The sequence below is a fragment of the Ictalurus furcatus genome, chromosome 1 (assembly GCF_023375685.1).
Source record: "Ictalurus furcatus strain D&B chromosome 1, Billie_1.0, whole genome shotgun sequence".
Taxonomy (NCBI): Eukaryota; Metazoa; Chordata; class Actinopteri; order Siluriformes; family Ictaluridae; genus Ictalurus; species Ictalurus furcatus.
In genome coordinates, this window is record NC_071255.1 from 22769720 (window position 1) to 22794906 (window position 25187).

General features: G+C 37.6%; 2 protein-coding genes and 1 long non-coding RNA gene across 7 annotated transcripts; 1 reads left to right on the forward strand and 2 right to left on the reverse strand.

Moving 5' to 3' along the window:
* Positions 1–212: 212 nt before the first annotated feature.
* zdhhc18a (zinc finger DHHC-type palmitoyltransferase 18a) lies at positions 213–10843 on the reverse strand. The gene is made up of 9 exons (XM_053632862.1): positions 9778–10843; positions 7842–8002; positions 7592–7741; positions 7260–7397; positions 7057–7108; positions 6641–6743; positions 6389–6501; positions 6116–6218; positions 213–4340 (listed from the first exon to the last, which is right to left on the reverse strand). The coding sequence occupies exons 1-9, from the start codon at positions 10017–10019 to the stop codon at positions 3999–4001; spliced, it is 1404 nt and encodes a 467-aa protein (XP_053488837.1). The 5' UTR covers positions 10020–10843; the 3' UTR covers positions 213–3998.
* A 3242-nt stretch (positions 10844–14085) lies between these two features.
* LOC128612620 (uncharacterized) lies at positions 14086–18004 on the forward strand. The gene is made up of 3 exons (XR_008386767.1): positions 14086–14302; positions 16793–16832; positions 17290–18004. It is a non-coding gene; the product is annotated as an uncharacterized LOC128612620 (long non-coding RNA).
* On the reverse strand, positions 17348–22575 carry pigv (phosphatidylinositol glycan anchor biosynthesis, class V). Of its 5 annotated transcripts, XM_053632897.1 has the most exons (5): positions 22357–22575; positions 20977–21045; positions 19292–20437; positions 18728–19032; positions 17348–17437 (listed from the first exon to the last, which is right to left on the reverse strand). In XM_053632897.1, the coding sequence occupies exons 1-4, from the start codon at positions 22444–22446 to the stop codon at positions 18736–18738; spliced, it is 1602 nt and encodes a 533-aa protein (XP_053488872.1). In that variant the 5' UTR covers positions 22447–22575; the 3' UTR covers positions 17348–17437; positions 18728–18735. The 5 variants fall into 5 exon arrangements, with proteins under 5 accessions (XP_053488872.1, XP_053488866.1, XP_053488888.1 ...); XM_053632891.1 differs by lacking the exon at positions 17348–17437 and having other exon boundaries at positions 18524–19032; positions 22357–22574; XM_053632913.1 differs by lacking the exons at positions 17348–17437; positions 20977–21045 and having other exon boundaries at positions 18524–19032; positions 22357–22551.
* Between the last annotated feature and the right edge of the window lie 2612 nt (positions 22576–25187).

The window sequence follows — 25187 nt, forward strand, 5'->3', positions numbered from 1 at the left end:
TATGTGAATTTGGAAAAGGAAACCAAAGATGTGAAGAGGTAACTCCTGCTGTTTTACAAAAGTTGTTCAACTGCAGAAAAAAAGCTTAAAGTTTAGCCAATAATTATCGCCTGAATAATTATTTGCCTTAAAACAAGACTGAAACCTTCACCTTTGGACAGTATGTTGCAGAATGTGTGGGTGGTCTTTACAGACCTGAACTTACTGGAAGATCATTCAAAAAACCTGGGTCTATGGCCTCCAAATCACATCAAGATATGATCAAACAAAAAAAGACAAATGTATGATCGCTAATTACAATAAGCATATATGCTATTTCTTATTTTCAGACTGGTATACAACAATAATGTGTGAAATTCTTGGTGAAATGATCACTTCTGTGCTGGTGGTAAAATGGTCTGTGTACACAAACAGAAAAGAATGTACAAATACAAAATTTGATGAATGAATCTTTCCAGTGCTCCGGGTTACTGTGCGTCTTACCAGCACCTTATAAAGTCCATCTGATCTTGGGAATTTGTAAGCTGGGAATTGTTAAAGATCTCTACAATTTATTTGGCATAACTGAGCTTTTGTATGATGACTACTACTTGTAACGCACATAGAGATCTGTGCATGGAGTGAACACAAGATAACTCTTACCTTTAGTTAATCTAATCCAATGCCTGCCAGATTTCAGATCCAATTACAAATGAAGAGCCATTTAGAGCAGGCAAGACTATCACCTGCAAAGCCCTCTACACTACGGTTTAATTTTATCCCACATCCTGCCTCATATATTGCTTAGAACATACTGTTTGCACGATTGAGGACAAAATTTCTGATATCACAGAAATGGCTATTGTATTAAAATGATGACAATCATCATTTTAATGATTTTTTGTGCCACACCTAGATATCATTGCTGCTGCGTTGTGTTACGTGGATACTTGTTAAACCTGCTTGGGAATGTAAGAATAACAAAAGACATTTTGTCTTACAGTAACAGAAGGCACAGAACTAGAACTACCATACTCGTCATTAAAAAAAAAAAAAAGAAGAAGTAAAAGCTAGCCAAAGTTTTAATAATCATATTCTTAGTCAAATTGTCTGGACCTTCAGAACAAGTTCCCAACACTGACCTGCACATTTTAGTGTTTTCCCTGCTTTATCTCACTCAGTTCAACACATGAAGGGCAGTTAAATTAACTGATTAGATGACCAAAATATGCTTGGAGCAGGGAAAACACTAACATGTTTAGGACAGGGAGCACTCCTGGACCTATGACCCAAGTGAATGCATCAGAAATGTAAGTTTTGGATTTATGACATGACTCTATTATTACAGGGTTTTAAAAATATCCTCCTCCTTATTGTCAAATTGTATTGGAGCAACTTTCATAGCCACTCGAAGCGTAAATTATACCCATCCTGCTTTAATCTTATACACAACTAATGACTTCTCTCCATCTTTGTTTGCTACATTTGTTTTTATTAAAAAGTAAAAACGCATACATAGACAAAAGACAGAACTAAGAATAAATACCTGGCAAAGAACCAGCACTGTTTGTCTAAGGCTCAAGTAGAAGAACCTGTAACTTTAATGAGAAGATATTTATCGGGTAAAATCTAGATTCATTAAAAAAAAACTTTAAAAAAATTTTTAAAAAACGGCACAGCTTGTTTTTGTTGCTCTTTCACACATCACTTCATCAAACTCTTAATGAGATGTTCACTGGAGCATGGAAGTCACTCAGCAGTGCAGGACATGAGCAGCTTAGGCCTGAGATTCTGGACTGTCTTGCCTTGGCCAATCAGAGCATTTGTTTATAGTGAAGAATAAATGTGCCATCTAGTGTTGACAACCAGTTTTCAGGAATCAATCAGAGTGCCACAAGTGGTGACTGATGAACATAAAATTCCTTATAAAACTGTACATATTGTACCCAGAGAACATTGATATTTTTTGTTGTTGTTGTTTTTAAATCACAGGGCTGTCACAACAAATATTAACTTTGTTTATTACTGTCCTTTACAGTATTTTTTTTTACGTAGTAATGTTTCATTTCTTTACTTCTGGCCTGATGGCCTCGCTGCTTAACAACATTTCTTTGCATGAGCCTAAGATTTTTGCACAGTACTGTATATAGTAATGGAACAATCACTTTTACAGTATTGGCTATGCACACTTGCATAGTTACTTCTAAACTGAAGTAGTATTAACGCAAAATAAATTATGAGACCAGTCTAAAAATATGATAGAACACACATTCTCACAGCCCCAGTTTCAGTCAAGTGTTATGTTTCTCAAAACCTACAGTAATGGTATGATGTGTGATGTCAACATGCTCACATGACAATCACATTTGGACAAGTTTCACTTCTGTGAAAACATTCAAACCACGAGCCAGCTTCTGTTCATCATTTTCAGTCTCTCCTACAGTAATTCCCTCAGTATAATGTAGTGAATTCCAGCAAAGTTGCTGTAAAACTGTTTTAAAGTTAATAGTTCTATTATATAGGTATTTATGGAAATTATTTTCTTTCTTTCATGTTACTCATCCTACTTGTGCTTCTGTGTCAATTTGAATTTCCCCTACAGGGGATCAATAAATGTACATCTCATCTCATCTCAACTCATTTCTGAAGCCCATACATTGCCTTTTTTGTCAGATTATTTGTCTGCCTTTTACTAAATCACATCTTTATTTGCATTCTTCTTGCAAACCTATCCCTGAATTTAATACTTCTAGTTTAGGTACAACAAAAATATCTACTAACCAACATCAAAAAAAAAAAAAAAAAAAAAAAAAAAAAAAACACAACAACAAAAATATACAACTCATGTCAACCACCAAAAACAATCTTCAGACAATGGTGCTCAAACTTGTCTGCATATCTATAGAGTATACACAGCAGAACATTTAATGAATATTTTTGTTTACATGTAGAATGAACAGTACAGTAAAACATTACCAAACACGCATACTTCAGGTATAATTTATAAAATTAATTTTGCTTTTATATGAAGTCCAAGTTTTCTAGGACAGTTTCACTACACTTGCGTACAATCGATACACTGTACTGTGCAGCACAAAACAAAAATACTCCTCTCCGGATTTTTTATTTTTTTTAAAGATATTAAGACCAGGACCAAGAACACTGTTTGCAAAGTGAATGTCACTTCCTCAGCGTGGTGCTTTAACCCAAACACATGCTGCAAAGTTTTGCTTCATTGATATATACTACTAAATAGAGGTACAACTCTCCCGTCCCATTTTCTCTTACTGATAATATTGGAGGAGCTCACATCCGTTTATGTAACTACTCCAATGCTGAAGTTAAAGGTTTGAGGGCCACTTACTAGTCATTTACTTACAGAGCTTAAATAACTGACCAACAAATTACCATCAATACACAAATAAGTAGCCTTTACTACTCTCATGATACATACTTGAACACTCATTCACTCATGAAGTAATCATGTACAAATTAAATTTGATTACTTATCTCTTTCTGCATTTCACAGATCATAATGGATATATACCGTATTTGAGGCCTATTTGGACTGCACATGTCAGGAGACTTCCCTTACACAACTCTGATCTTTAAACAAAGGTTACAGCTATGAATGCAAGGCAATGTGCAAATCTTAAATATGGCTCAAGTCTTAGCGGAACACCAAACACAGCTGTGCGCAGTGTGGAGAGAACAGGAAACGACCCTTTCTTGTCAAACGTGTATTGTGCTTCCCACTATTCCCACACTGCAGACGAAACAGAGAACCAGCATTTACACTAAATCAATCTTCTGTTTACAAATTCGTTAAATAAACCTTAGGTCCAACAGGCATTTTTTCCCCACACTGTTTAGAGACAGCGTGACCCCTGAGAACTTCCTGAGTGAAATGCCATCTGTTAACCATTTCTCACTTTTAAACAGGGAATGTATGTTCCAGTGCAGTGAGTGAATGGGGGACGGGTGCTATGCCTTGTCTGCTGGGGCTGGAGCATCTGTACTCAGGTCAGAGGGAGAAAGCCCATGTCAGAAGCATCACTGAGAATGAGAGAACCATGGCTAATAGAATAGAGTGAAAGATGGACACTAAGTGTCTGAGCATCCAGTGTGGCTTTTTTGCTCATTTGCTGAGGGCACGCCCTGTCCGTCGGATGGGGTTTCTGTCTTCCAAAGCAGCTGGTAGAAGGCCTACCAGATTGTGACTTGAAATTGCTCGAGACAGTAGTAGTTAGCAGATTCTCGTCGGTCACTTGAGTGGTCTTGCGTGTGGCTGAGCTGCAGCTGCTCTTGACCACCAACGAGTGAGAAACTGACTCCAAAAGCTCCTTGGCACCCTGTGTGCACTGCACACAGTAAGGAAGAGTGGAAGAGGGAGAGAGAACAAAAAAAGTGAAAACAGATGTCTTTTTATTATATATATATATATATATATATATATATATATATATATATATATATATATATATATATATATATATATATATATATATATATATATATATTTGTTTAATGACCACAACAAAACATGCACTAAATACTGGAGAAGACTACATTGTAATGAAGTATTATAGCAGCTTAGTTTCACTCTTGAGCACAGAAAGAAAGGGTACATCTTTGCAGAATGAAGTTTCCTAGGGTCACTAAGGGGTGAAAAGATGACCTAGTTTACATCAGCAGAAGCAACCAACATATGAGGGGATGAAGGAAAGAAACAAGTATATGAAAGTGAGCTTCAAGCTGTGAAACCCAAGTGGCCCTGCCAATAAAAAGAGAGTGAACACTGAGCAAAATTACAGAATCGAAGTACTTGGGGGGAAAAAAGTATTATGAAACTGGGTGTGCCTGTGAGAGTATCAGATGAAGTAAAAAGCATGGGAAGGAGTGCAGACATAGAACAGAAGAACACATAAGCCTGGTCCTGTTGAATGATCATGTTAGCAATGTAATTTTCATGTAAGCTTAAGCCATGTGAAATACATTTAGTTCCTCAAAATAAATTATTTTGACAGAAGCAATAAGTACTACAAAACAAAAACATGTTAAGGATGGAGATTCAGAGTTAATGCACAGACAGCTAAACATGAAGTGAAGGGAGTGGATGCTGAAATGACTTTCAAACTTTGGAAAGGATGGTTAGGTCAAGAGAGAAGAAGATGGTGACAGCTGCATGCAGAAATGCTCCTAACACAATCTTACCATCCAAACTCAGATCTGCCAGCCATCAGGCAGTGCATGAGATGGCAAATTCCTGACAGTTCCCTTCCTGTTGAAATCAGCTCATTACATCACAAACTGAAGAGCATAAAATCTAAATCAAGAAATCCCACAACTGAAAGGCATGTTTTTGGTACTGTGGTAAATGTACAAGTAGCACAAAGAGTTCCAAAAACAAAAAGTACCCATTTTAAAATGACAATACAGACATGTAATTTGGTGGAGCTGTAAAGATATTAAATGGAAACCACAACAATGAGGTCTTAAACCGAACTGCATAAATAAAATCTAAATTTAAAGAGGACATAATTGTCCTGAAGGGTGTAAAAGTTATTTACTTTGCACAAAAGGAAATTAAACTTTTCTGAACAGTGTCAGTCACACGAGCCAAAACATTAGCCTTGGACATAATACATATAGAGCATTCACAATTACATTAAATTCAGTTTTGTTTTTTGTTTTTTTTGGGGGGGGGGGCCTTAATGTTAGTAGACAATTGTTCTAAAGGTGCCTATGATAAGCTGCTATTAAGTCACAGGCACAGTTACTTGATTACACATAACTTCCTATGTAAGTCACAACAATCATTTACTGAAGGGGGATGTGTAACTATATGATTATTTTCTTTTTTTAGGTTCTGACAAGTACCATATATGACAGGTGCATGATTTAATATGATACTGTGAACTGTTAGAGTTTACATTTTAATAATAGAAAATATATTATGGGTTTTTTCCCCCCCTCCTAAACCTGTATTAGATAATTCAAATAATTTTACTGATGACCTCTTTAGTCAAGTAATTCTCAATGTACACATCACTCATTATTAGGCATTTGCATTTAGAAGTCTCACATGCAAGGAGATCACCGAGTCTGAGGTATTGCCACTAGATGGCACTCTTACCATGTTGGTGTCATTCTTCTTCATAAAAGGATGGATCTCAGTTTCAGATGAGACCATTTGAGGGATGACATCAGGAGGTAAAAACCCTCTTCTGTCAATCAAGCTGAAATACAGCATCACACTTATGTTAGCATATGACTGTAAGAAATTATATGAACTGTTAAAATGCTGTATTAATGCTAATGGGAAAATATTGGTAGTTTGTGACAGCAATAACATAACATCTGGTACATTATGTGAATTGAGACTCTTTTATTCTAGTGCTATACTGACCTGGGAGGCATTGGCCCACACAGCACCACACAGCAGTTAGTGAAGATGCTGTTATAGCTGTAAGGGTTCCCAGATTCTTCCACAGCTCTTTTACTTGACCAAGAGCCTTTAATCTATGAAGGATTGTCAATATAAAAACAGGGACATTTGTTAACCTGCATGCTTCTTACTTCATAAACACTCCAGTAGAAAGTGAGCTTTTGTACCAAATATTGTACAGCATTGGATTTTTTTTTTTTACCGAACACTTACATCTTCATTAGTTGTGAGGTTGGAAGCCACCAAGTAGGTATGGAAGCCTGACAGACCCAGGATAGACCAGATAGAGAAGAAACATACAACCAGTTCCACAACATTACCAGGGGGGTTAAGGTTTAACACCGATATAAGACATTCACTTCCTATACAAATTACTGTTGCATCCCTGATTATCTAAGCATAAATTATGCAGCAACACAAACATAAACCATGTAAACAGTTATGCTATGATGCCTGGTCAGTGGTAGTCAGGAGGAAGCTGTTTATTAACTGTCCAGCCCTGAGAAATGACAGAAGCAACTAGGGATGAATGGGTTTATGATCAGAAGAAGACGAAGCAGCAGGCTATGGTCCTGGGGCCATGTGAATCACCCATGTCCCTATACGTGGCATTGAAACAGAAAGGATATCTAGCTGGACTCTCCTGTAAGGCATGTACGAAGCCTTTCCCACCTTGTGATCCTGGTGATGATAAAAATTATTCAAGCAATCATTTCAAGCAATATTCACACTGAAGACAGAAAAAAACAAAAAAAAACAAACAAACAAACAATAAAAAAAAAAAAAACACACACAGTAGGAAATGTTTATTATAAATATTATATCGACTTACTTAAAGTGAGGTGCGTGATCACACAGCCAAAAATGAAGGAGGTAAGGAAGGACAATGAAACTATGAAAGTATAGAAAAAGCGGTAGTTGCGCTTTCCAACACAATTCCCTACCCATGGGCAGTGGTGGTCAAAGCGCTCTGTATGGGGAACGTAAGCACAAGTTATTGGAGTACAATTAAAACCGGTCATATATACATACAATATTAGGTAATTGTTCTGCTTGTTTTACAATGCACGTATAAAATTTTGCATTTAAAGTCCATAGTAATAAAATATTCTGTATCTTTCAGTCACCACTAATAAAATTACAGACTTAAAATGAGAGCCTCACCTACACAGTTGTCACACAGACTACAGTGTGATGTTCGGGGTGGACGGAACATCTTGCAGGTGAAACAGTATTTGAGTTTGACCAGCTGTCCATTTATAAGGATCTCTTTAGTTCGAGGTGGGGGTCGATATGTAGCTGAGCCGCAATTATCTAAGAATACAAACAGCATATTACAGGAACACAGAAAAGAGAATTATAAACCCTAAGATCAACCTGTTTTACATTTAAAACTCATACACATCCACTTTACCTATTTGGCGCTCAATGTCAGCAGCCTCCTCTGGTAAAGCCCTGGGTAAGATCCCTGGGTCTGTAAAACTGGTGCGAAAAAGGGTGATGATCACAAAGAGAAAAAGCACTCCAGCAATCACTGGGATGCACATGGTGAGGTGAGCCACCAGAAAAGGGCAACTGTAGGGAAAGAAATTGCACAGTTGCTTAACAAACAGCTGGATATATTTACCACAAGCACATCATGGCAAAAGCAGTTTCTTTCCCAGGCTTTTCTTGCTGAACAGTGTCAGTCACACGAGGCAAAACATTAGCCCTGAGATACATATACAGCATCCACAATTACATTAAATTATTTTTTTTTTTTGGGGGGGGGGGGGGTTTCCTTGAAGACTGTTGACAGTTGTTCTGAAGTTACCTATGATAAGCTGCTGCTAACTTACCCTGAAATAATAACAACAATGAAATAATTAAATAAACAAACCACGTCATAAAGTTCTCACAGCAACTGTGAATCATATACAGTCCCCTCCGAAAGTATTGCAGCAGTTTGGTGAGGTCAGTGGGTCACCGGCTATGATATGTAGCCAAATATTAAGTGTTATTTATTTTAAGACTATCAGTTCCTATATGTTTGCTCACCTAAAAATTGGGTGGTCTGCCACCAAAGGTGCAGTGTTCGAAGTATTCATCTTTTGGTTTCAAACCCTTTAGTGAACAGTGGATTAGTTCCACAACTAGTTCCTTCATGTGAAAACCATAATGAATTTTGCTTTATTTTCACACTATCCGTTGTTACCCAGATGAAGATGGGTTCCCTTTTGAGTCTGGTTCCTCTCAAGGTTTCTTCCTCATATCATCTTAGGGAGTTTTTCCTTGCCACCATCGCCACCGGCTTGCTCAATAGGGATAAATTCACACACTTAAAATCTGTGTCCTATGTTTATATGTTTCGGTAAAGCTGCTTTGAGACAATGTCCATTGTAAAAAGCACTATACAAAAAAAAATGTAATTGAATTGAAACCCAAATATCTTCAGTGTATGACAAAAACAAAAGAATTGGCCTTGCTATTCCAGTACTCTCAGAGGGGACTTTATATGATAGTGATAGAGTACAGTTACTTGATTAAACATAACTTGCAATTCAAGTCACAGTATAACATTTTGCTGAAGGGATGCTGAACTGCTTAAGGGAGACACGTGTAACTATATGATTATTTTCTGACAAGCACCATACATGATTAGCCTTGTAAATATACTGTATCTTGCAAGGCAGTGTTGTTTCATTTTGTTCATAAAAACCTAGCTCTTTCCTGGATAGTTTTTTTTTTTTTTTTTACTTAACAGACTCACCATGTTCTTTTTCTTGATGATTTCAACTGTATAATGAAATGTGATCAATTCTAAAAATGTTTTGGGTGGTGCAACAGGTAGCTTTGCTGCCCCCCAGGCTCCATGGTCACGATCCTGAGCTGGGTTACTCTCTTATGTAAAGTTTCTTTGCAGGTTTTCCCTGCATAGGTTTCCTGTGGGTTCCTCTCATCTCCCAAAAACATGTCTGTAGGTAGACTGGTTATGCTAAATTGCCCCTAGGTGTGAATGTGTGTAGGCATGGAGCACTGTGACAAACACAGAGTATTCCTGCCTCAGGCCCAGTTCACCAGGGATAGGCTCGGGATCCAATGCTTTCAATCCTGACCAGGAAAAAGTAGATTAGAGGATCTTTTGTCTACACTTCACTGGCCACAGAATAACCATGTTTTTGCTTGTTTGTGCATTTTGTTTTGTTTTTGAGTTCAGACTTTTTTTTTCCCCACACAAAAACCCTGCAAACATTTACTTCAAAACGGCATGAGAGATGAACAGTGATATTATGGTGGTATTACAGTAGTATTGGTAGAAATAGCAGTAAATTGTGAACTGAATGAGAATGCGACAGGACTGAAGTACTCACTCGAAGATAAAGAATAAGGTAGTGTTGAGGACAATAAGGCTGAGGGTCAGAGGCAGCACACCGCACTGACGCGCCACGATGATGCGTCCATTACAGTAAAAGCGGTTTTTTCCAGGAAACACTTCCCATTTTCTCCTCGGATGAGGAAGCTCTTTGCTCAGATGTGGTAGAGTGGAAGCTGGTGTGGACGCTGCGGTTCCGAGGGCTCTGGGATCAATTTGTTGGTATTCACAGTTTTTCATTGTAAGCGATTGTGACCAATTAATTGAAACGAGGTCAAATTTAACCACACACTGGCCCACCAACGATTTTAACAACGCAAACCGGTGATTTTACCAGCCTATGGATTATACTTCATTAGTTAATGAAGCAACAGAGCTGGAGTGTAAGCCCACAACTCAAAAACACCACAGAAACCCACTGAAAAGATTCTCCACAACACCCTGAACATGAGCTCGCTGGCTAACATAACCCTCACCTTTACTGACCGGTATCCGATAAATACAACTAGTGTAAAATCCTCCCTGTGGTTTGATGATATTTAAATGATACGTGAATTAGGCGTTTATACACAATTTATGTTAACTAACGCGGTAACACTGCGCACTGTGATATCATTTAACCAAAGACAGACTTAAGTCCATCTGCTAGTAAAAACTACAAGGCTGTCTAGCTGATTATCCAGTACAACTATCATGTTAAGACATTACACGTCTGTATGGCGGTATTTAATGCTAAAGCTAAGCCACGCTAATTCATTTCTGACACCTCACATTACCTGATAGAATTAAAGACAAGCTGCGTTTATTGTTACAAGAAAACCAGACGGCCTCCAGCTAGCAAGCTAGCTAATTAGCTAAACCCATGCAAGGCTAAGCCCTGGTGTCTGACAGCCGATCCCATTCAGACGCTGCCAGGAGACCATGAAAGCATTTGGAAATCCGATAACGAGCCTGCGCGGTACAGGTGCTCTGTCTGTAAAGATACTGATACGGTTTACGCTGTGCATGGATTGTAAAACAAACCCTTGTTTTTGACACAAGCTTGGTTAACTTCCGAGCGAGGCTTGTGATTGACCAGGAGTCCAAGAATAAAACCCGCCTCCGCATGTCTGACCAATGAGATGACGGCCCACATCATCGTCACAAGTGGGCAGCACCACAAAAATCCGATAGAAGAAAACTAACATACTATTTAAGAAATAAGGTTTATTTGGCATTACATTTAGCATTGCATTTAGCATTGCACCTATGCTTTAATGCTTAACTAATTTACATTGGCTCATAAGTAATTAAATGCTCACTTTTATTTGTAGTCTTTCTCGAAATACATAGCCTGTTATTTCTTCTATAATTTCATTATATATATATATATATATATATATATATATATATATATATATATATATATATATATATAATTGAACTGTGGTAACTTGTGTTCATTATTTTAAAAAAAACAAGCAAAGATGCCAGTATGCACAGTTTGAGTATGTGTAGTTTTTAAAAAGGTCAGAGACCTGTTTCACGAAGCCAGTTTCGGTAGCTACCAGGTAAGTTCACGTTTAGTTTGAGCAAACTCTGGTTTTTCGGTCTCAATGTGGATTAGGTTTTAAACGAGTTTCATCGCCATGGTAATTTACACCACACGGACAACCTGCTCCGGAGCAGTTTTTATTCTGGGTAAGAAAACTCAAACCCAATTTGACCAATCAGCTGCGAGCAAAGCGAGAGAACTGTGATGCATCAAAGTTAACCCTTTAGTGAATGTAGAGGTTGCTTCACCGTTAGTGGAGCTCGGAACGCAGATAATAAAGCCACTTCCAAGGGAAAGAACTTTAGGGACAGACGCAATCCCCTGTCTTTTCCCTATGACCATCTGTAGGAGAGAGATGGATTTTCAGCAGATGTTATAGTTGATCTTTATCGTCTTCTTGAGCCGCACGTTAAAAATCTGACACGCGGAAGCCACGCGCTCTTCCTGTACGGCAAACTCTACGTGCTGCTTTGCGGGTCTTTGCGAGTGGTACATATGTGCATGCGGTGGCATTATTCCTGTCCTAATATAGTTTCACACACTGATATTTATTTAATTAATATGTAATTAAAATAATTTACATATTAAATTAAATTACATGAAATATGTCAGTTATAAGTTTTCAATCAGTTTATTCTTATTGTGAGCCTGTAAAAGTAAACATTTACACAATCACCAGTGTTCCCGAGCTTTGGCAGCCGCAATGATCTTTCTTTATGCGGTTAAAGTAGGTATAAATTCCTCATAATCATTTCTTACTAATCTTCAACCGGAAGTATGCACACCTGTTTGCTGCAAACGTCTGGCTTTTATGTGCACACGCACGCTGATGAAACCTTGATTCAGGGTTAAAACCTGGCTTGACTGAGAAAGTTGATAACCAGCGTAATGAAAACTTCATTAATTAGATTTGTTTGGGTTTTGTCAACTCAGAGCTTACTCTGCAGCTCTGAGTTTGTTCAACTCGCTTTGTGAAACAGGCCTCAGTTTATTACCATCAGATGGCGCCACATCTCAGGCCTAGCTAATAAAACGACTGTCTACCAAATGAAAGATGTGGAAGAACTTCTGTAACAATGCACATAAAAAAGAGAATCTGCTTCAAGAAACAGGTTTGTGTATTGCAGACTGGTTACCATTTACCTGAAGGAGGACAAAGTGTCTTGGTAAGCTGTGGGGCCAGAACATATCTAAATGCAGATATCGTTTTAGTCACTGCTTACTGAAACACTAGACAGTTGAACACTCTTTGTGACTGAAGGTCCTGCCATCAATGCAACAGTAATGAACATTCTGTCAAAGTTATTTAGATCTTTCCATATTTATCCAAAAATCAATGACACTTGTGCTTGTTTGGCATTTGTATACATGCCACAGAACATATTAGGATGTTTATTCATTCATATACAGTAACGTAGTAGTGAGGTGGGAATACACCCTGCATGCACCATGCACATACATAATAACACACATTCAAACCTGGGGGCAATTCAGTGTAGCCAATTTACCTATGGCATGTTTTTGCAAGGAAGGAGGAAATTGGTGAACCTGGAGAAAAACTACATGGACATGAATTTAATTTGTGACCTGTCTGTACATATGATCTATGCTGCAGATTGACACTGCGTAATAAGTGGCTTTCCAAAGTCTTAAATTTTCAATAATGACCAGATGGTGCCAGAAAGTCACAACTGACCAGCTGGCAAATTCTCTTATCTAGGCTACAGAATATTATTATTATCGCTAATAAATGTAATATGAGGAAGATTATAAGAACATGTACAACACTGACTGTGTCTTTTGTAATAAAAATACATAAAAATCCACTGGAAATATAATGACTGTTTTTCTTCACTACTACTGTACTTAAGTAATCCTACTGTAACTCTGACATTGGAATTGGAGGGTTGTCTTAAAATATTAGCCATGCATGCCTACATGCAATTATTTGTGAACGTCTGCTATATATTTAGTTTGTTTCTACATGACTAACCTGTTTGGCAAGTCGACTGTCTAGGCGTTCAACAGAGTAAACAGCAAGTAGTGTTTGTTGAGCAGTGTGACTTACACTCATTCAGTGGCTTTGTAAATATGAAAATAATAAAAAGCCATACTACCTTAATAAAAATCTCTTAATATCCATTAAGTGATTCTTTGAGTTGGATATACTAAAATAAATGCCTAAAAATTCAAGTTAATTTTGTCTAAAATTTACATCTATTATTTAAGTTTATTTCACGCAAAGAAATTATCATTTGACTAACAAATTATTATTTTTTTAAAGATATCCTTAATATTTCTGGTAAATTTCCATCAAAATATTTGAGAATGGAATAATTATACTGATCAGTTTCAAGAACTACAATTATTACTCATTCCATATCAATATTCTTCATCTTTAACAACTTAAGAAACTAAGTGGACACAATGAACAATCACGCACAAAGACAGGGAAATCTGCTTTACATAGCAACAAGCAAGGAAACACCACGGGGAGAACCACCTAGAAGACTCCTTACAAATCCTGGTAAGTAGCCAGCTAGCAAAAGTTAATGAAATATTGACTGTGTCTTCGTGTATACACAACTATAGTGTGTAATTATCTGAAAACTGTCGCAGCCATGCTGTCATATCCCCGATAGAAAAGAGACGTCCGGCCAACTTCCACTTCTCTAGTGATGTGTCATTCATGAACGAATCTTTAATATGACTCGGGAACAACGAGTTGTCTCAGAGAGTGATTCGTTCATTTTGGACCGCGCATGCGCTGCAATATCCCCATAGGTTCTGTACCGGAAGAGTCTTCGTTCGAGTGGGTCGTTCATCCAGTGACCGCCACACAAAAGGCAATGCACCATGCAGTACCGGAAACGGGATGAACGAACGACTCGAACCCAAAAACTCGAGAGATGAACTAATAATTTCTGTTTCCGGGGAACAGACGTGATAAATGTGAGGTGACAAAAGAAAGAACGACTCGGATCAGGAGGTGAGGTGAACTAACAGACTGCATAGCCTGAAGACCTAATGCTAAGCAATTAATTAATCATTTCTGTTTCTCATAAATCGGCCTTAGTTGCATTAGCCTATAGTTTATTTTATATTTTATTAACTACTAGATGTGTTGGGAACTTTAACATGTAACATTTTAATTATATTCTGCTGAAATGAACGAAATAACTCGAAAAAAAGATTCGTTCATTTTTCTGAACGAGATTCAAAGATTCGATTCAGTAAAATGATCCGAACTTTCTATCACTACACTTCACACAGAGGCAAAGGTAAGCAAAAATTTGTTTTGTTCGTCGCTTTAATATGGTGGTTAGCACGTTTAATGTTAAATATCATTTTACAGTTGTAATGTTTTATATTTTAAAGCTTCTATAACGTTCCTGCTTCATAATTTTCAAATTTATCGCTGTGAGCTAAAGCAGTAGGTAAGTCTGAGGTAAATTTTGGATCCGTTTTAATGATTTAAATTGGCGACGTCAACACCACAGACGTAACATTTATGACTTTATAGCTTTATTGTTTTCTAAACTTTAAGATAGTAAGGTCATTTCGAGTGGAAATGATCCACAAAACTCTTTCTCAAAAGCTCCATGAAGCCCGTGCAAGGCTGCGAGATGGTGTATGGCCAGGGGCGTAGCAGCCTTTATAACTGGAGGGAGGCATGCCCCGCTCACATTTAGATAAATAATTACATTTTGTTTAATTACAAGTTTTTTATTATTATTAATGTAACCATTCGCGTAAAACGAAGGCTTTAAGACCAAGCAGAAGCCCCTGCCAGCTGGTTGCTTTGGCAGTTAACGGAACTAATGCGCAAGCGGCAATCCCATTGGCTAGCGCTCACTGTTTGTGTTTTGATTTCAGCAAATTAGTTCGTGCGAATGCATACCATGTGATTAATATTTATACGCCCAACGCCCTACCAGATATTAACGTGACATACACTGGCCTACTGACAATCTACCTGAGGGAAGACGTGAGCAAAAAGAGAAGTCTTCTTTGATAATTGTAAGTTAATGTTGATAAATACTCACCGTCCACTTTATTAAAAAAAACACCTGTAAACCTGCACATTCATGCAGTTATCTAATCAGCCAATCATCTGGCACAATGCATAAAATCATGCAGGTACAGGTCCAGAGCTTCAGTTGATGTTCACACGATCATCAGAATGGGGAAAAAGTGTGACTTTGATTGTGGCGTGGTTCTTGGTACCAGATGGGCTGGTTTGATTAGTTCAGAAACTGCTGATGTCCTGGATTTTTCATACACAAGTCTCTAGGGTTTACACAGAATTGGATGGGAAAACAAAAAACACTGAGTGTGCGACAGTTCTAAGGGTAGAAACGCCTTGTTGATATGAGAGATCAGAGGAAAATGGCCAGGTTGGTTTGAGCTGGCAGGAAGGATATAGTAACTCATATATAAATCACTTTTTATAACCGTGTTGAGCAGAAAAGCATCTCAGCATGCACAAAACATCGAACCTTGAGGAGGATGGGCTACAACAGTAGAAGTTCACTTTGGGTTCCACTCCCGTCAGAAAATACCATCATGGGCACAGGCTCATCAAAACTGGACAGTTGAAGATTAGAGCAGTGGTGGCTTGGGTTACTGATCAGAAGTTCGGGGGTTCAAGCTCCAGCGCTGCCTTAACCCTCTCTTACCCACTCTCCAGGGGTGCTGTATCATGGCTGACCCTGTGCTCTGACTGCAGCTTCCTAACAAGCTGAGGTATGCGGGGGGGGATTTCACTGTGCTGTAATGTATATGTGACTAATAAAGACTCATTATCATTATAAGATTCGAAGAAGAAAAAAAAAAAACGAGTTGGTGAGTCTGTGCCTATGATCGCCCCAGAGTCTTGTTCTTGGATGACAGGAGTGGAAGCTGATGTGGTATTCTACTGTTGTAGTTATTTGAGTTACTGTAGACTTCCTGGCAGCTAAGACCGGTGTGGTTATTCTCCTCTGATCTCGCTCATCAAGGTGTTTTAGCCTGCAAACCCTCTATTCACAAGATGTTTTTTGTTTTTCACACCATCCTGTGTAAACTCTAGAGACTGTTGTCTGTGTGTGTGTGAAAATCCCAGATCAGCAGTTTCTGAAATACTCAAACCAGTCCATCTGGTACCAATATCCATGTCACGGTTAAAGTCACAGATCACACTGTTTCCTCATTCTGATGTTTGATGTGAACATTAACTGAAACTCTTGATCTGTATCTGCATGATCATGTATTACGCTGCTGCCACATGGTTGGCTGATTAGATAACTGCATGAATGTGCAGGTGTACATGTGTTCCTACTAAAGTGGGTGAGTATAAAAGTGGTGAGTGTAGATAAATATTTTACATTATAGTACTTTCAGTGTGTTTTTAATTTCAAACCTCATTATTGTTAGTCTTTTGAAATACAGTTTCACTGTGTAATTGATGGTGGTTGTTTTTTGTTTTTTTTACTTTTAGGGAGGAACTCAACAGCCACATTACAGCACAGCAATGAATGGTAAAGGCTTTCACATGTATAACACTGATTCAAGTTTTCCACCTGTGTAAACTTTTGTATCTAACCAGACGGGATTTGTAAATGCATGGATGAAACATACATGGTGCAGAATAACACCCTCAAAACAGGTGCCAGGGGAAGTAAGACAAATGTTGCCTGTGCACTTACTGATGCATATGAATTAGCCTACTGTTGGCATAAAAATATTTGTCACACGCACAGACCAAATACATATTTTTTTCTTTAAAATACTGCTTTTATTTTTATGAAAATTACATGTAAATGACATGACAAGGTCAGTGGACTTCTCACAAAATGCCATGTTAAAGGAATATTCAGAACCTTTGTTGGGAGTTTACAGGTACCATAAGAGTTACAGTGATGGGAATACTCCTGTGAAAAGATGATACCGTGTAATGGGTATGACTGTTTTTGAATTGTATTATTTTTATTGCAGGTTTGTGGGGAGCCCCTGTTGAAGATATAAAGGACTTACAGATGTTGGCCTTAACCTGTCAGCCTGTACATACGTCTACTCCGGTCCTACCTACACCACACCATACTTCTCTGTGCCTTGTCTGGATGGCTGATTAGCACCAAGTTCTCTTCAGAATTAGATGTAGTGAAACATATATTTAAAAAAAAAAAAGGGACATAAGCAACTGAATATTGCAAGAGCAAAGAACTTGGCTTACTTCAGAAATAAATGTTAATTGCAAAGGAAAACTATTTATCCACTATATTTCTCTGTGCTCTATCTTCAAGGGTAAAATTTCTTTATGACGTGCCTACTGTGTGAGGTATAGTTTAAAAATCCGGTCATCTACTAACATTAATGTTGTCACAATTGTATCTCTTTCTTTTATGGAACACAAAGGGAGACTGTATTTACTCTCACTCACCATTTATTCATTTATTTATTTTTAAAGATGCAGTGATAGAGGATAGTGACTGAGGGTATCAGTCTCTTCTGTTGTTCTGACTTGCATCTCCTTTTATGTTCCACTGAAGAGAAGTCATACAGGTTTGTTCAATTCAACTCAGTGTTTTTGTAGCGTGGACATTGTTACAAATGTCATTTGCAAAGTAAGCCAGGTTGAATTTAGACTTAATCTCATGTTATACTGGTGAAATTTGACAAACGTTTCAATAAAGTGTTAGTGTATATAGTTGCTTTATGTTTATCATTTGGTTTCATTAGATCAGGGGTGTCTAATCTTAACCTGCACACACACCAGCCCTTTCTGGATTTCATTCCAACCGAGCAGAGGCCACACCTGAGTCTATTGCAAGCCAAGCTCAACTGATTAAATAGGTGGAATCAGGTGTGGCTCCAGATAGGTTGGAATGAAAACCTGCACCCACACCGGCCCTTTCTGGATAAGATTGGACACCCCTGCATTAGATATAGTGACCTCAAGTAAAGTACACCTATACTAAAGGGTAAATACCATTTAAAAATGTAATTTTCAGTTGTAAATATGTTCTAAATATAGTTATTCAGATCTGCTTAATTTTTTACGTATATTTCGATGAAAAATGTTTCACCAAAAAAATTTTTTTTAGTACATCATCGTTTAAGTTTTTAGAGTGTATCTGTCTATTGAATCCATTTGAGAAAACTCATTCTGCAACTTTTATAGTGTACCCAAGCTTTCTGGAAAAAACACATTTATATTCAACACAGAGGATAAGATAAAGAATGCATAAGTTTATTGAAAAAAGAGCCAAAGCAGTCGCTGTTTTACAGTACAACAGAAAGCTGACATTTTTATGACAACCAACATTTTAAAATAATCTTGTTAAGCAGATCTTCATGAGAATCCACAAACAGAAGGCAAGATAGTGCAGATGCACAAATGTGGCACACACCAAAACAAAGAGTCTAGCCATACCTTTTCTGTCAAGTCCAAGGTAGGAAGTTGCAGTGCAGAGACAAACCTAACAGCCAATATGAGATGAAGTATCCCAGAATGCAGTGGGTGGGAAAGGAGCAAGTCCTCCATCGCATCAGGAGCCGAGTGATAGGGTTGTTAATACACATTAAGGAAAAATGATAAATGTTTTGTTCCAAGGTGTTCTGTCGCTGGCCATAAGCCAAGTTTTTATCTTCTTTTAATAAGGGTTCACAGGAAAGAAGAAGGTGACCACTGATCCAATAGATAACAGGCGTAGATGAGGCTAGAAAACGTGTAAGCACCTAGTGGAAACATTTAAACGCAATGTTATGGTGCAAAAGTGTACTGCATTATGCTTATGTTTTTACTAATGAGGTAGATGGTACAGTACAAACATCACAATATTAAATAGCTACTTTAAAATATGATGCAGATATAATCTTTGGCCAGTAATAATGAATTAATGATTAAGATTATTACAGTGGTAACACTATCAAGATAGCATTTTTAAGCTATATAAGCCAATCTTTATCTTTATATGTCTGTTTAGGAGAAACTTACCTGGACATGCATACAGAATATGCCAAATGTTAGCAACACAGAGCAGTGAACAATGTACACAAACACCTTTGGGCAGTAGAGGCCAGTTGGTGTTTTTCCTTCTTTCTTTTTCTTTCCAATCTCCCCCAGCCCGAGATGCAAACAAAATCGTGGATTAGCCATTATATACATGTATGATGCCAGGGCACTCAGTGTAGCAACTGGAAGTGCCAAGAGGAAGTTGGGTATCTGTTTTAACTGGAAATATCGGAGGAAACCGACATCCCAGTACACATCCTGAATGTAGGAGTAGAGCACTGGAACAGGTTTCATGCACCAGCTCGGTGCAGGTGCTGCTGCATCAGGAACTCTGTATCCTTTCTCCCTGGCCAGGTTGAGGAAAGCAGGAGAAATCTGCTCCTCAGTCAAAGATGGCAGGCAGAATGTGTAGTAGCCATAAAGCTGGAAGAGGCAAAATGGTAGCACAACGACTGCAACATAAAGTGGTGATGAAAGCAAAAACTTCAGAGCTGCCCAGCTGTAGTGCCATCCAGATCCTTTGTTAAACACCTGAGTGAGACTCCGCTGCAGGGGCAGGTATACCAGAAAGCCAGCAGTCACAAGTCCGTTAGCACGTGCAGCAGTGGCAAGACTTAGAAGGAAGCATGCTCCAATTGTAAACCCCCTCTCCAATAAGTACAAACCACCAAAGGTGAGAAGTGCAAAAAGACTTTCTGAATAGCCTGCTAACATAAAAACATTGGCCGGTGTGAGGCAGTAGATAAGGCTTGAGATCAGGGCAAGCTTTCGGTCCTGTAAAACCAGGCGGCTTAGTCCATAAAGTGCCACTGTGCTCATCACAAAGAGTGTGCTATTAGCTATGGCCACCATCACGAGTAAACGTCCATGTACTGTCAGAAAGGGACTCAAAGGCCACAGCAAGAGGGTCGCTACTGAACGCAGGACCAGTGGAAAGAGCGGGAAAAAAGCAAAGCTGTGCTCAAACAAGTAGCCATGCTCTGCTACGAAGAGAAAATGTTCAGCGTCCCAGCGGCCCAAGCCACTAAAGAGCATCTCGATGGTGTGGTCCAAGATGAGTGGTTCCTCTGCCCGCGGAGGACTGAAGGCATCTGCTTCATGATCAGGGATTAGGGCATTTAGCACAGCCTGTATGAGAGGAAGAGCAAGAATATGAATGTTTTCTCAATTGTATACACCTCTGGAGCTCATGTGCAAGTACGAGTACAGTAAACGAGGTGTTTTCTGTTGATAAATGCCATAGTGTTCTGATTTTACACCAAAACAACATTAAATGTCTAAAAACTACAGGAATTTTTAAAAAGTTAAATCACTAAATACATACTGTAGGTATTACCATCCTAAAGTGCTTAAGGTGGCTTTAATGCACCAAAACAAGAACCAAATAAATTTCACACACCTTACTGATCAAAACTACTGTCTGGTAGACAGTAAACACAATATAATATAATGTAATATATCATGGCAAGTCTTATCCTTATAATAAGTTTTACTGCTCAATTAAGCCCAGTCAAGCTTAATCAAACAACGCCGCATCAGTGGATGTATAACTTTATTTTGGTTTAGGACACTTTATGAAATTAATTAATTTTAAAAAACAACTTCGTGATACTATTTTCATTTGACATCTCTACATCACACCTCTAGCCAACACCTTTCCCACAAACCTCCGTTGGCTTCAGTGAGACAGGTAACCCTATAAAAGGCGGTCTCCATCTTCTGATGTACTCAATAAGCTAATAAACACAGAAGTTGAGAAAAACATTGATGTCAGTACCGCTTTCGCTGTGCTCGTCCTACCTGTAAAATAAGCGCTAATACTCGCGTAAAAGCAGCAAACCGCACAATTATCTGCACATCTTTTTTCGCATGAATGCCTGAGATCAGCATAGTGCAGAAATCCTGTTCAGCATTCAGCAGCTCATTACTACACACCAAGTATCTATAGCGGCTAGTTAAGCTCTAATTATATTTGCGCCCCATGAGCGTTTTGTATTATTAGATCAAAATAATCCTACAGTTTAACAACGCGGTTAATGTCATAAAGATACTAAGTGAGCGTAAAACAAATGTCATATATATATATATAAATTACAAACGAGAAAAAGTCCTGGATTGAATTGGCTGTACTTCCGGTGCATTAGAGAACCACGTTGTCAAAATAAAAGCGCTATTCTTTCAGCCTCAGGAAACAGCAATGAACTCGGGAGGGAGGGGGAAAGGGGAATATTTGACAGTATTGACACACAGACCTCACATTTTAGTTACTTTATTTAACTACAGTACGATACGGCGAACAAAAGGATTAGTGCAGACGAAGCATTATCTCAAATCAGTACCTGCAGCAAACACTGATATACTTACTGAACATTATTATCAGTAATATCAAATGTCTGATACATTCTAAAATATGCACTGCAATAAAGTACAGTTTTATGAGCTGAGAGGCATTTTCAAATATATATTTAAAAAAAATTCTAATAGTTATTTTTCCAATGTTCTCAGTGATGTTCCCCCAAACTCCATTAGGGAAAATATCTCCATAAATAATGCAAAAGTTCAATAGTTATTGTGTAACCATTACCTGTGATGGTTGTTTCATAATATACAGAATAAATCATTTTTGCTTATTATTCAATATAAAATATTAATATTAGGCATGTTCCTGTCGTCAACTCTTACTTTCAATACTTTAATCTTTCCTGAAATCTTGTTATTTTCAGGACGTGACCTCATTTTCATGGGAGGAATTCAATTGTAGAGCGCAAATAAGTGTCCCAGCATTATTCTGTGTGTAGCTAACAAACATTCATGAATATGGAAGTATTTTGCGGCTAATATTCAAACTGCATTTGCAATTGCATTTCCTATTAGTGAGCGCATAAATTGTGACATAATTCAAATGAAAATTCAAATCTTGTATTGTTTGTGTACGAACGTACAGTGTCTGCCAAATTTCAAAAGGAAACGCAAAGTTTATTTGCAATTGCATTTCCCGTGTATTAGGCGTTATGACTCTGTCATATTGAAATAACAATAGAAATTACCCTATTCGCTATTTCATTTCCTCTGTGTGGCGTATGGAGCCTGCCAATATTCCAACGGAATCGCAAATCTCTTTGCTTTAATATTTGCATTTCCCATTCCTTACACAAAGACTTGCCACCCAATGTTTGGGCTGGGAACGTGTTTGTATTGGGAAGTGACGTCACTCACAGTCGACCGCATTTTAGACTGGCTCGCGGTTACCGGATGTTGACTCTTATATTCCTCAAACAATAAACACACAGAAAGGTCAACATGTGTTGTCTTACTCTGGAGTGAAGCGACAACCAAGTACAACTGAATATATTTTTTATTTTTTCTCCCGTTAAATCCCCTTGAAGGTAATCTCTCAGACACACAGCTCACCAGCGCTTTATAGTAATAAAGTCAGTAAGGCATCGTCTAAAAAGTGCATGACCTGGGCAACTGCGTAAGATTCTAGTCATCTACTTCACAGGATATCTAACGTACTGCAGTATTATGATACAGTATGGGTACAATATTTAGTTATTTTTTATAGCATATATTTTATTAATAATTATTAATGATAGACATTTTTAAATGTGATTACACAAACAATTGTTATATAAACATTATTGCAGAAAAAATAGCAATAAAAGCCACTTGCTTTTTTAAATTATTATTTTATTTTATTTTACAGCATTTTGCTGTAGTTGCTAAGACACAAATTCCTAAAAACCCCATTCACTTACACTGAGGGAATGTTCAGAGCTTGGCTACAACTGTCAAAACACACACACACACACACACACCTGAGTGCACGGCCTGAAGCCTAAAAATATTGGGACAATATCTAGCAACACCCTAGCAACCACCCAGAACACCCTAGCAAATCACCTAGCAACACCTTAGCGACCGCCTAGCAACCGTATAACGGCTTGAATTAACCATATTTTAGCACCAGAACATTATACAGACTTATGGTTTGGCTCTCTTGCAGTCACTTGCATCATGGTAGAGACGGCCCGATGTCGAGTTTTACCACGGCAAGCACCACTCACATTTTCTTCAGGAAATGTACATGTCTAGTTGTTATTTCAATATGACAGGGTCATAACGCATAACATACGGGAAATGCAATTGCAAATAAACTTTGTGTTTCCATTTGAAATTTGGCAGACTGTACGTTCGTGTAAATGAAAATGCAAACAGTAATACACGATTTGCATTTTCATTGAAATTATGTCACAATTTATGCATCCACAAAAAAGAAATGCAATTGCAAATACACTTTGAATATTGTCCACAAAATACTTCCATACATAAAAGATACATAAACAATCCTCTCACCAAAAAATTCTCTCTCATTTGGAATATATAGAAGGATTTCATACACTTTGCAATATTAGTTAATTTCTAAAACTATATTTATATATATAAAATCAAAATTACATTGTGTACCTTAAGAAGAGCGCATAATCATCTACTGAATTAATCATACTGTTTGAAGTGGCACTTATTACAGTTATTTATGCGAAATACAATTGCACGTAAATTTTGGATTCTATATCAAATAACTGTAAATGGCAATAACAGGGTTCATAACTTCAATGTCTTTTGACAAAAATGGGCCAATATGTTTTTATGCAAGTCAAACATATCCAAAAAAAGTCAAAAAAAAAAAGAAAGAAAATTAAAAGAAAGGTTCAAACATTCACATTAAAAAAATGCAACTTACTACATCAAAGTTATTTGAAAAAATGACCCTCCCTCTATTTGTATCATTTGCATGAGGTAGTGTGTTACTCTTGCTGTCATCTTTTCATTCATATATAACAAAGCAGCTATGATGAGCCTGAAAAATCACAAAGCACATACTGTAGATTTTCATATTGAAAAAAAGAGCTTTTAATTATTGTATAAAAAGCTTTAATCTCATAAGGACCTATTAACCTGGAACTTATGCCATGATATAAATCCACTTGGATGTATGCTTTGGTTACTTGCATTAGATTGTTACCAACAGGAGCCAGCAGCACTGTTCATTGCCTGCTGCTTACCACATTTCACAACATGCCATACATAAAAATTATGAAAAATAACAATAATAATAATAATAATTAATTGTTGCTGGATTGTGCTCTAAGAATGTTTGTATTGTTTCTAAAAGCCTCACCAGCACAAAGACAATACTTACGTTTTCTGATCATATGGAGTGCGAAACTTTCCAGTGTATTGAGATCATCCTTACAATAGTATTTTCTTTTTGTAATTTTTTTTTTAAAAGAGTCAGTGAAAACAGTGATTTCTGCTTCAAGCTGGAAAGCAGAGTTCCCCAATGAAGAGCCTTGGATAGGAGTTGTTGAATATCAGATAGGACATGGGTTAGCATTAGCAGTGGGTGCAGAAACTTTAGAACAAGTGGAGAAAGAGACAAATGGGGATTTAGGTCAGTTATCTTGTAACTTCAATTCTTCACAGTCCTTGTCACAACAAAAATGATTGACCAGTATAATTCTAACTTAACAATAATATATTTGCGAGAAGTAAAGTAATTTTTTACTGTTGTCAATGTGACCGTTCCAGTCATCTCTTATGTTGGTAGAAAAAAAATTAACTAACACTTGAACTCAGCGTTCACTCGTTCTACTTTGATGCAGTTATTGTTTTCTGAACGTGCAGAATAGTGCTTATAGTCACAGTTACACACCAATGTGCTGGAGTGCAACGCTAAAACAACAAAAATGCAATACTCGCCAGTTACTTATTAACTGTTCTACACTACATGACTATGGTACAAACTCAGCTGCTGGCACGTAGAGATTTGACAGCAACAGGGACTTTGAATCCAAAGGACTTTTGGATTACCAGA